At 47.8% G+C, this 12765-nt stretch overlaps 1 protein-coding gene across 2 annotated transcripts in view; it reads right to left on the bottom strand.

Annotated features, from left to right (window-relative positions):
* Nucleotides 1-12193, bottom strand: part of IGSF3 (immunoglobulin superfamily member 3) — a 64875-nt gene extending 52682 nt beyond the window's left edge. For both annotated transcript variants that reach the window (XM_066340881.1, XM_066340882.1), the window contains exon 1: nucleotides 11818-12193. In XM_066340881.1, the coding sequence (XP_066196978.1) occupies nucleotides 11818-12193 (376 nt within the window). The remainder of the gene's footprint in view (nucleotides 1-11817) is intronic.
* Nucleotides 12194-12765: the final 572 nt, after the last annotated feature.

Raw genomic sequence — 12765 nt, 5'->3', positions numbered from 1 at the left:
CGTCTGCCATCAATAAAGCCTGCCAGAGGGAGGGAAGAGGATAAAGAAACAGCCCACATGTGGCTCGAAAGGAGATTTTTCTCCTACAGGCACAGCTTTCCCAATGCCAAAGGTCACCACCGCTCCTCTCTTCTGAAGGTGACACAGAATTCCTAAACTGAAGGAGAGCATGTTATGTGTAAAAACAACTTGAGCACCATCCCACAAGGGCCAGGGAGGGTGGATGAGACACCCCCAGCCCCCCCATGCTCGTGGGCAGTCCCTGATACCCCAGGGGGCAGATAAGAGGTTGACAGAAGCCATCCCCTCCTCATATGGTGACCCAGCAGTGCCTGCAGCACTCTCATGTTCCTTGCAGCCCTGCTTCCCATTACACTTCCCATTTATAACCAGCTGTTTGGCAGTATTACTAATCAGTGCTGCATGGAATAATGTTACGTTTCCCACATTACTATTTTATCTTCTATCCTCCCCACCTCCAGCTGCTGCTTTCCTTCCACCACCCCCAGCCTGGAAAGCAATAATACATTTCTTCATTTTGTTCAGGCTCTACTTCTCTGATAGCACAAACAATTTACTTACAAACCACGCAAGAAAAAAACAAAACAAAACAAAACAAACCCCCCAAAAACACCCAAAAAACCACCAGAAAGTTTTTTTTTAAATTAAATACTGTTAAACCCACTTAAAATAAATACTTGCTGAAGGAATATCAGCTGGAGACTGCTCTCTGACTTATAATAATCCCACTGCACCCAGGGAAATCCTCTTAAACCTATATCAGATAAAGATTGTAAAACTGTTAGAGGGCTAAACTGACAGGGCAGACACAGAACCAAGATGGAAAATTTCTCTCCCCAACCTCTCCTTACGAAGGGGCAGCTCTGTCCCAGTGCAGGTCAGGTTTCCTTCTCAGCACATAAAGCAAAGCCCTGCACCACCTGGAGCTGAAGGGAGAGGGGAGAAAGGCCAGTCCTGCCAGGGCTTTGGGCTGAAGGAGGAGGAATAGGCTGCTGTGGAAGTCTAAAGCACCAAAGAATTGCCTTCCCTTTCCCACATATCCCGTGGGTAGCAGAAGCAGGGCAGCGACCCTCTGGAGCTTTAAAACTGAAGATATCTCCCCATCTCTCCCTCCCCTGGATGCTCAACAGCAACATCTCTAATTAGAGATACGGATTCCAAATCATCAGAGCTAGGGGTGGGACAGAAGCAGTAGGATTTCAAGTTCAGTGCTGTCTTATCCGAGATGACAAAAAGGATCTCACGTAGATTGGTAATTTAGGTGCTAGGAGATACTGGGCTTGTGCTGCTCTGCAGTTTGCCTGAGCACCAGCCATCAGTCTGAGTTTGTTGGTTTTGTAGTTTTTCAACAAGATGTGCATCGACACCACAAGGAGCATTGTGTGGCACAGAGCTGAGCAACGGGCACTGCACTCCATCCTCTGCTACATGGGGACTCCATTGTTCATCACCAGACCTACTTGTTCTCCAGGAGAACTCAAGGAAAAGCATCAGCATCAACAGCAGAAACAGCTGCCCCTACCTCTCAGGGCAGAATAGCGACAGAAGTGCAGAGCAACCAAGTCTGAGGGGCTGGAACTGAAGAACAAATAAAGCAATCCTCCAGGGAAAACAAATTAAAAAAAAAAAAAAAAAAAAAAAAAAGAAGAAGAAGAGTGGGAGGAAGAGTAAGCACAGCAAAAACCTCCCCAGGGAAGCACAGCAGGAGAAATAGGCAACGTGGAAGGCGAAGTTTTCAGTGGTAATCGAATAAGCGGCCGCTCCATTGCAGGATTTGTCAGTGCTGCAGCTGGCTGGAGCCACGGGGACCGTATTCCACTTTCAGAGTTCACTGAGCAATTGCTAAGGCAGGGGACGGGTGCCATATGTTACCAGCTGCGCTCACAGTCGTCGCTTTCCCCGTTTAACGCTGAGACTCTTCGGAGGCACACGGGCACAGAAACCCCCGTGCTTTGTGCCTCTCCCCCGCCACCCGGTACTCCAAAAAGGCTGCCAGAAATGCCAACAGCCTCTGCCAGTGACACTGGGAGAAGGTCCCCATGCCAGGGAGCCACCAGGCCGTGCTGGCTGCTCAGTACCCAGCACTGCTGGGGAGGTGCAGGTGGAAGAAGAGATGGGTGTCCCTGAGCTCCCCTCCAGTCCCTGGAAAGCTGCCGAGTGCACAGGAGGTAGGAGGCAGGTACCAGGCCCTGTCCATCCCCCTCTACAGCCTGCTGGCTCCACCACCTGCTCGCCCAACCCAGCCCAGGCTTCTTCTGGCACCCCTTTCATGTGCAGTAAATTCTCTTTTTATCTTTCGGAGCTTCTCTTAGTTGTGCCTATAGTGCAAAGGTCATCATTTGAGGTGGGAGAAAAAAGGGTTTGGGACTGCCCAGACAATGTTAGGAGGAAATGCTGAATTCAGGATGGGAGACAGCATTAAGCTGTTTTCAACACCAGACAACCTTTTGCCCCAGGCTTGAACCTAGGATGCTGAGTAACCCACTCAGGTGGTAGAGCTGGTCTTTCAGTGCACCAGGATCTCTGACTAGAGGTTTTTCTATCCTACTTAAAAACCTTTTGCCTCCTTTACCTCTTCTCAGCACACTATGTCGATACACACAAACAGCCTACACCACCAATCCCTCTACTCAGGAGGACAGACTAAAAACTATAAAACTATAAGATGGAAAATCCTGTAAAACATGACAATTATGATTACCAAGCACCTCATTTTACCAGGAACTGGCAAAGCACAGAAGAGTCAGCAGGAGAAGCAAAAAGAAGACACAGTCTGGGCAGGATTGTGTTTCCAGCAACCCCTTTCAGGGCAACAGAGGACCCCCAAGCCTTACAGCCTCATTGACACTGAGGAGGCAAAAGGCTCAGCAAAGAGCAAATGCCACATTCCCATCAACCTGAAGGACGCCTGAGAGGAGCCAGACACAGCTCCAGAGCAGAATGGAGGGCATGACTTGGAGCCTTCAGAAAAGAAGCTTTTTCAGGAAAGGCTGCTTTAGTTTTCAAAGATTGTTTTAGCTGACTGTCCTGATGTTACCGTTCAGGCTCAGCGCTGCACAGAAACCCACCCAAGCAAAACACTGCAGCTCTTTACAGTCTGAAGGCAAGACAGCATTCGGGATTCCACGCCTGCCTTCCTGACAAGGAAGGGACGTAGAAAGTCTGGAAACAAGAGGGCTCATTTTAAAGACAAGCCAAGATCTATGAGCAGAGGGCTGTGCAATTGCCTGAGGCTGTATTAATTTACATTTTTAGAAATGCCTTTTAGAGTGCATTTTTTTTTCTTACAGTGGATTGGTACAAGTGTACAGATATGTCCAAAAAAGGACACATATTCTCATTGTAATTGTTCTCCACATGATGGCTAAATTTTAAAAAGTACCTCAAAAGTACCTGTCTCAAAGGGGACAATATAGGAAAAACATATGGGATACAGTGATGTGTTCCAAATGTGTCTAATGCCAGGTTTTTGAGAAACGGGTAGGTGGATGGCATTAAAAGAAAAAGAAAGAATCAGTTCCCCAACTGAGAGCCCTTCCCACAAAGGATGTCATGCCACTGAGTCGCTTGTGGTTTTGAGGGACGGGGCAGAGAGGCGAGGGAGGGGAAGAAAAAAACTGAAGAAAGAAACAAGAGAGTGGATACAATGGATTACCCATTTTTTAGACACAGTCTGCCCACAATTCGTTCCATTTCTCCTGCACATTTAGAGGTACAGAAGTGATGCAATGTAATACAACAATAAAAAAGGAAAAAAACCAGGCAAGCAATTCCAATAGGAAAGAAAAGGAGATGGTATACTGCAGCAAACCAGGAATAATTGGAAGTGTTTAGCAGGAAAATTCAGTAACATGGGATGACACAAAGACACACAAAACAAGTGAGCCGTGTCCCATTGTGTGAGGACAGATTTCTGTTACGGAAATTTCTCAGAGATTTCTGATGCAAGCCATCGGCTCTAACCCAACTGGTATCCACAAAAGCGTGGTTTAGGAAGCACCAGGAATAACCAGCCCATGCAATTCAGTGCCAGATTGTAGATGACTAAAGCACAGGGTTGCCTGTGCTGGGCTCCCACGTACCTGCCCACGGCACTGCGGATCACCGGCCCCCCAGTCTGGCAGTGCCTATCAGCCTCACAGCTTCTGCCAGGGGAAAACTGGGTGAGTTCAGGCAGCCACACTTTCAAGATAGCAGAAATGACTAAGCAGGACAGGAGATGAATCCTATTCAGCATTATTACCAGGCAGAGCTGAAATATAAGCCTTTGTTTTTTAACTCCCGCTATCTGAAGAGCTCAAAGCCCATCACAATTATTTAGCTTAGACTTTGTGAAAGGCTTGTGTGCTATTATCCCTAATTTTACCAGCTGGGAAATGGTGAGGGAGATGGATTGCACCATATCCAGGGACATGCAGCAAGTTGGCAGCGTAACAGGGCCAAATGCCTGTAGCATCACAAACCAGGTGCAATTCCCCACACTGTGGCCACAGGAACTGCCAGAGGTAAATATCTTTACCCCTCCCCACTCCTCCCCCATTAACAGACAAATAATTCCTTTCTATTCATTGCAGAAACAGAAAGAAAAAGCAGGGGAGCATAAGTAAATTTTTTGGTGAAGGTTACTACAGAGAGAATTAGGCATGTAAAGGAAGACAGTAAGAACAAAATATCCTGCGTCTAGTTGCAAAGGACCACCTATAGGAAGGCATTTGATTTTTTTTTAATCCCTTTTTAATGTCAGCTAAAGGGTAATTTGAAAGTGAAGGACATTTTACTCCTCTGGGGAGCTAATTACTGCACAGCCCAAACAGGCGAAGATTAATGTAACTCACACAGCACAACACCAATCCTGCAGCTCACTTTGGTTAACTCACACAGCTTGGCCAGATAAGGTATACACATGTTTCATGGAGGAAGCCAAGCTGCCGAGACAGACTAAGAGAGATTAGGACATCTGTGCTTAGGATTTCCAAGTTCCACCTTCATACATCAGGGCAGAGCAATAGAGACAAACTCCTGCAACCTCACTGGAGTACAATATGAAATATAAAAAATATGCCAGAAAAAACAAACCCCAATAGAATCTGGGGATGTAAAATAGGTCCGTGGTGTTCTCACCTGGCTGAGATAATCAGCATTATGCCATAATTTATCTCTGACCCGCCAAACTCCTTTATTTAGCACCAACCCTCTAAAATGCTGCCTAACAGTGGTTCCTTTCTGCAATGTAGCCAAGTAGCTCATCACAGGACAGTTCAGGGTGGAAGGGACCTCGGGGGTCTGTAGTGCAGCTACAGGGTCAAGCAGGATGAGCTGTAAGGTCAGACAAGGCCACTCAGAGCTTGATCCTGTCAGGTCTTGAAAGCCTCCAGCGATGAAGCCTTTGCAACCTTTCAGGACAGGCTGAACTGCTTATTTCGATTTTTGCCCTGTTGTTGCTCATCTGCAAAAAGCCTGGTCTCCCCAGGACACAAGCTGCTCACTCAAGTACAGTGACAAACACTTTTCCCTGTCTCCCAGGTGAAAACAAGGAAGAAAAATGCAGCACAGAAAGAAGAGCCCCCAAAGACTTCTATCAAAACTGGTAGCTCCTCGTCTCTGAGATTGCCATCTCTGTCTTTGACACCTGCCTCAAGCCAAGCCACTTTCAGCCCTGTTGACAGCTGGAATAAACTAGCAGCCACTGAGGTCCAGGTGCCCCACACAGAGAGAAGTGACTGCTCTCATCCAGGTTGCCAGGAGCAGACTGTGCTCTCCCAAATCCAAACTGTGACATGACTTTTTCCCTCTGGTCTGTGCACAGACAGATCACGTATGGCAGCACTTCACCAAGAAGAAGGAAAGCTGCTGGCAACAAGCAGCAGCAGCTGTTACGGGATAATAAAAGTTCTTTTTTTTTTTTTCTTGCCTGCTACACACTCTTTCACTCTCAGCAGAGAGATCTCGGAGGTTTTTGGTGGCAAGTTCAACAAAAGATACCTGCTTTCTTCTCTTGAAGGCTTGTCTGAGACACACACAGCACCTTTTTTCCAGTGCTAAGTGTCTGGCCTGCATAAATCTTTCTTCCACCTCCCATGCCACCAAAGCCTCTCAGACACACCCTACACGTCCTCCCTGTCCCAGCCATGGGCTTACAAGCGGCCACACACCTACATGCCACAGCTGCAGGGCATAGAGGATCCTGAAGACAAACTCCTAAAGGCATGATCTAAGTGCCCATGGACTGAGTCCAGCTCTGCAGAGAGCTGCAAGTGCCTTGGGCAGCTCAGCATTAGGAGACAAGACTCCACCACGCAGAGCCACACCAGCCCTGACCTCAGGCAGAGAGGCAGGTAGCTCTTCACCCCATCAATGCCCTCGCCCACCAGCACTCCCAAGCTTGGTGCAGGGTAGAAATTTCACCACAACGGGGCTACCAGCCAAAAACCCACAGAGAGCCCCTGAGAGCCATCACAGGTAATGCAGAACAGGGCAGAGGCCAAGGCACCAACTCATCCAGGCAGGATGAGACCAGTGAGAAATAGCAGAGAGCCAAAGTGTGACCAGGCTGACAGGCCAGCACTGAATAGCACCTAGCTTGCATGAAGCCTCTCTGCCCTCTGTGACCTAAGCCTGGCTGGAAGAAGGTCCTGGTGACCATCCCTGCAGCTCCACAGCAGCTCCTGCCCACTGCCAGAGCAGCTGTGTTTGAGTGCTCCTTGTTTCTCAAGTCTGCACTGACACTGCTTCTTCCCAGTCTGTGGTACCCTGAGGACTGTGGTCTCCTCCCATCCAAAACCCCTTTCATTTTCTTGCTTTAACTTGTTTAGGATTGATGCTGTACAGCTGCTTCCCCCAAAATAAAGACTAAAAGAGCTGCCACCCCCTCAAGTGCTTTGAAACCTTTCCTCCTGCTCTATCACTACCTGTTTAAGAAAAACCTCAAAGCCCGATTTCTTCCCTCAAATCACTTACTCTGAAAAAGATCTCAACGTTTTTGGGAGCACAGATGAAAAAACACTGAGATAAAAGTCTGAAACTTCTGAAGAGGTTAGACCCGGGCCTCTTCACTGTTATCTAAGTAAGGGTACAGGCACACACAAACAATTCATCCCAGAGATACAGTGGAGTACAAATTTGCAGTGACTCACGCTGTTTGAAGGAACTGCCATGTGCTCAGTTCTACCCTGCAGCAAAACACAAGTTTAGCCATCAAGAGGAGAAGCACAAACCCGCACCTCAGTTTGCATAGCACTCCTGCAGCTTCACCAACTAAATTACTGCACAGAAATCTCCTCTTCTGCCCATATTTCAAGAGTTAGGAAAAGGGATAATTCCAATGACAACCTGGAAAATACTGTCGCCTTGTCAGTGATGATGCTGGGCTTCTGGGATGCTGCTTTTCTTCACCTGCAAATCCTTTGCTGTTCTTAAAAAAGTGAAGGGACAGCCCACATACTTATCAGAGCCAGCAACAAGCAGGACCCCAATACAATTGTGTGCACTGTCCCCAGATCCACAATTTAACCAGTCCAATTTATATTTTGTAACTCCCCTCTTCAGTACCCTCAAGCGTCTTCCCAATTCAACCATAAAGCCAAAATTCCCACCAGCTGCTTAGAAGCCTGATAGGACAAGTCTCCAAAAGCAGCCAAGTCTTCAGCCACTAGTGCCTAGCTCGAGTTTAACATGCAGGATCTCTCTTTAGTCAACACAGAGAACGATGCACTTTAAAAAAAAGATGGACTGCTCTCCAAATTTGTCATTTTCTATCTTCTGATGGCAGATATTGCCTGGACATCTACCTTAGTCAGTGAGTCTGGGGTTAAATGGGTGGCAGACAGCTCATGAGAACTTCCAAAATATTTTCCTGCCACCCTGAGTAAAAGAGCAGGAACTAGCCTCAGCAATTTTGTGTCAGCCTCAGGGAACTGAAATCTGAAAGCAAACAAGTGTTGCAGACTTTGTACACAGGCTAATCTTTTCTCATAAATCAATCACAAGGCCATGGTTCCACAAAATCCTGAAGGGCTGCACCCCTTCTTTTTCCTTTTTTTTTTTTTTCACTCTGCTTCCCTTAGCACCTGAAACTCAGTTTGAGATGTCCTAAATTTTTTCTAACACATCTCACAGCCCAAGAACAACTCCATCATCCCCAAGATGCAGCTCAGAGGGGGATGAGAAAGAAACAGAAAGACTTGCTTTTGAAGCAGTTGAAGGAAATTGAAGATGGGTGGAGAAGATTAAACCTTGATACACATGCTCACATGGCAGAAGACCCTTGAACCACATGACTGGCCTCATTCCTAGCTTCAGTGAGATTAGCACTTGTGCTGCATGCCTAAATTCAGATAAGAGTCCCATAGGGTGCCTGGGGAGCACTTCTTACTCCAGGCCATCACAGACATCAGGTCCTCAAAGCAGTACTTGACCATGGCCAAAGTCTCAGTGATGGAAAAGGAGTCTGGAATGGTGACACAAATAAATCAACTGTGCTTGCTGTTCCAGAGGTGGAGAGAAGTGTAGTTTCAAGCCAAACTGGCATGTCTCTGAAGCTGACAAGATTATTTTTCAGCAGCCTCAGATCCCTGGAGACACAGCCTTCGACAATGCTCAGATGGCAAGAGCAGAACGTATCCCAGCTGCTCTGCTGCAAGCTAAAATGCCCCAGTGCAGACAGCAGCCCCACAAGCTCCAGTTCTCACCCAGCTCCCCTGTCACAGGGCTGTATCATGAAGGTGGGAAAGGGGAGAAACTCCTCCTTCAGCTCTTTCCTCAAACCACAGGACACAACAATTGCAAGGTCCCAGAGCAGCAAGCCTAAAATCAACACTGCTTCAAACCCATCCACTTCACACATAAGTGGAGAGAATAGAGATGCTAACAAACCTGTCTCCCTTCAGGCTTTGCTGCTGCCAGAAAAGAGCCACTCAATCTAATGAGTCAATTAAAAATTCATAACTGGATGAATTAAAAAGAAAAAGTTTGGTTCTTTTACTGAGAAAATGAGAACAGTAACTCTTTTCTGTACCTCTTCTTGCACCTTGTCTGCAGAAACAAAACCAGCCTGAAAACCCTCAACCTATGGCTGAGAGCTAAAATAACAAGAAAACAGAAAGGACATGTGATCTGCCCAGCTCTGCAGAGAGGAGCCCATTTTCCCAGAAGGACTTCAGGGTCCAACAAAGTCGAAGCCAGCACCACTTCCCATGAATGGGAGGCAGAGGGAAGGCTCTCTCTAAGGGCCTGCTGTCTACAGGTCATTGCTGGGAGCACTCCAAAAAATTCTGTTTCTGTCAGCGTTTGGCCAACCCACAGAAGAGAAACCTATATGGATGCACATGTTCAAAATGCAAGTGACCCTAAGCCATTTCCAAAGTGAATTTTCAGAAATGAGTTAAGCTAAACCAAATTAGGGCCCAAAATCCTGACCGCAAGCATCCATGAAGGGGCATAATGTGATTTAACTAATCCACTAGAAGTCACTTTAGATCAATTTTCTTGAGTATCTCTGACGCATGTAAGCCCCGAAGCCAATGTCCTCCAAGAGCTGCTCATGGGTGTCTACAGACTCCCAAATCTTGCTGCTTGTAGCTGTGGGAAGGGAAGGACAGAGCAAAACCAGATCAACCCAGCTTTGGCTTCCCAGACTCCTGGAGAGCAGTGGAGGAGCTTCCCACTGCCCAGCTGCTGGATATGCTGCCTGTGCTTAGCTCCAGCTCCCTGGCAGAGCAACCCAGAATCCATCCAACCCCACCCTGCCCCCAGGCACGTTTTTTCAGTGGGTGTTGGTTTCAATGGGTTTCACTCCCCAAGGTGACTTAGCAGCAGCAACGCTGACTCAGTCTTGTTTGAACTGCAGTGGGAACTGCAAATCCAGACACCTAAAGCAAATTACAGAACTACAAATAAAAACCAGAATACTCAGCCATCGATCCAAGTACTCATGGACACCAGATGGCAAAACAAGGCACCTAACTAAGCAAGCATCTACACCCGTGCTGTGGAGCTTCACCTGAGAGAGTAACTATGAATTTCCTCTGAAGGAAAGAGGCCAAGGCCACGCAAGCTGGAGGCAAGAAGCTCAACCCTATGGAAGGCTATTGTGATTGAATCACATCCTGGCTCCTTTCACACTGGATTTCTTGTGTCAACACAGCCTGAACCACTATGGGCTGGATAATGTCGAAGTGGTTTCCAAGCTGCAGGCTCACAGACACCTCCTAAGGAAAGCAAGCCTGTTTGCTGTCTGTGTGTTTGAATTTGCTAGAGGGGTGTCTGTATTGCAAAAAAGCTCTTTTAGGGGTGTTTCAGCCAAAGACTTGGATGGAAGCTATTTGACTGCTGTTAGCTGAGTTAGACACTTCAAATACTGTTTTGAGATATAGAAAGCAAGTTGAAGCTTGGAAAGGTCAAATCTTCTAGTCAAATAGCTGCCGTGGAAATACTGCAGATTTTTAAGTATCTGTTTTCGATTTTTCTAAGAGAAAAAAAAAAAAAACCCAGACCAGCCTCTTTCTCCACACTCATCTACAGACAGCTCAATTTGCTCAGTGGTTTCAGGATGTATTCAGCACTGCTGTAAGAGCCTGAAGATGACCATCTCTCCTGTTTCCCTTTCATGTGCTGCTCATTACTACTCCTCTCTTCCCTGCTCAGTTATTTCACAACCTTTGGCAAACAGCTCTCTCCTCTGTGATGTGACTTGTGACATCTGATACAGACTCCCTGCCCCTTTTCCTCTGTATACATCAGTTCCACGTCCATCTTGCTTTCAGGAATGGCTTCAAATGTTCCTCTGCTCATCCATGCTGCTTAGTGCCTCGTTTTTATGAGGGCCTTATTACTGAAGAAAGCTTGCTATTTCCTCTAAGGATGCCTCTATACTGTGTTTTCCTGCAATTCATACAACTGTGCCACCTGCTCTCCAATGCAGTTTCTCCCTCACAGGATTTTTATCTGACAGCCTATGCAGGCCACACTGCATGGAGGGGTCAAGGGTATGACACCTGTCTCGGGTTGCAATGGAAAACGTAACCAAAAGCACTCATTCCATTACTGTCTGTTGAAACCGTCTGGGAAGGTGTTTTTTCTCTTCTGTGACCCATTCCTTGTGACTCCAGGGGGGGAGGGGGTGGGTGTCTTCTGTTGATGGGCCAGCTGCTCAAACCAGGTGGGGCAGTGTTCTTTATCTCTTCCACACTCATCCTCCCTCCTAACAGGGGATATCTGCTGTTAATGGGCCATCGAGGCTCACTGCATGATTGATACAATTACATCATCCCACTGGGAAATACTCCACCCAGTGGGAGGAGCCAAGCATTCCTACCTGGATAAAACCTGAGAGTCAGAACACCAGGACAGCCTCTCTGTACTGATTTCCCAGAGGAAGACTGGACCCACCTCACTACCACTGGACCTTCAGAGAGAAACTCACCCTTCTACAGGATCATCTCAACAGAGCCACATCTGTCCCTCCAGAAGACTTAACTGAACTGCTACCAAGACCCTGACCAACAGGGTGTCAGGCTGTATTCTGACTCTGTCAGTGTTTTCTTTTTTTTTTTTGTTCATTTGCCTTTTTTTTTTTTTGTACTACCATGTTTTTAATATTCCTTGTAAAGAACTGTTATCCCTATTCCCACATCTTTGCCTGAAAGCCTCTTTACTTTCAAAATTATAATAATTCGGAGGGAGGGGGTTTACATTCTCCATTCCGAGGGAAGCTCTGGCTTTTCCCAGACAGACACCTGTCTTCTTAAAACCAAGACACCACCGCGCTGGCCCAGCCATGCCGTGGGCAGGACAGCTTACCCACGAGGTTCATCTTGGCGCTGTAGCTGCCGAAGTACCTCTCGTCGGTGTTGGGCGTGTGGCACTCGTACTGGCCGGCGTCGCGCTCCTGCAGCTCGGTGATGTGCAGCAGGACAGCGTCCCCCTGCAGCCGCTCCACGAAGATGCCGCGGCCGCGCACGCGCTGGGTGTAGATGGCGTAGGGGAACGAGGGGTCCACGGTGCTGACGATCTGCACCTCCCGCTCGGGGGCCGAGGGCAGGTAGATGGACCACTGGAAGTTCTGCTCCGCCGGGCCCTGGTAGCCGCTCACCTTGCACCACAGGGTGACGTGGGAGCCCTCCGTGCGGTACAGGGGCCCCTCCTGCACCGTCACTTGCCGCTGCGCCAATGCCATGCCTGTGGGAGGAGAGGAGGAGCCCAGCGTTACTGACCAGCAGGCAAGCCCCACACTCACCCCCAGACATATCCTCGCCCTTCCATGGCCATGCTGGGCAAAGCAAGTCCTCACATGCCATTTTACAGCTGCCACATCAGGCTCTGGCACAGCAACCCCCCAAGCCACAACGCAGAATTCTTGCTGACTCAAGGGAAGCGTTTTCAAAAACACCCCATGAAAGATGCAGCTTTGAAGTAATATATACCCCTTGTTTGGAAGCAGTAAGAACCCGGGCGTGAAAGTGCAATGCACCACGCAGCAGTAACAAATCAGAAACTCAAGGTGACAGGTCTTTGTTTTCAGTACTTTTACTTTCCAACTCTCATCATCCTATGGAGAGAGGCCCATGCACAAGCCAAGGGGCTACACTTCCTTTCCTTTGGTTGCTGGACCATCCAACTCCAACGCCCCAGGCACTTGTCCTTCATCAGCAAACCTGCCAGAGGCTTCTGCTGGTACAAAATCCCGTTCTTTTCCCCCAAACTCAGCACACCTTCTCCATTCTCTCTTATGCTTGTAAAGGCACACAG

This window comes from Sylvia atricapilla, chromosome 2 (genome assembly GCF_009819655.1).
Source record: "Sylvia atricapilla isolate bSylAtr1 chromosome 2, bSylAtr1.pri, whole genome shotgun sequence".
NCBI classification, from domain to species: Eukaryota; Metazoa; Chordata; class Aves; order Passeriformes; family Sylviidae; genus Sylvia; species Sylvia atricapilla.
This window is presented reverse-complemented; position numbering and strand designations above follow the sequence as displayed.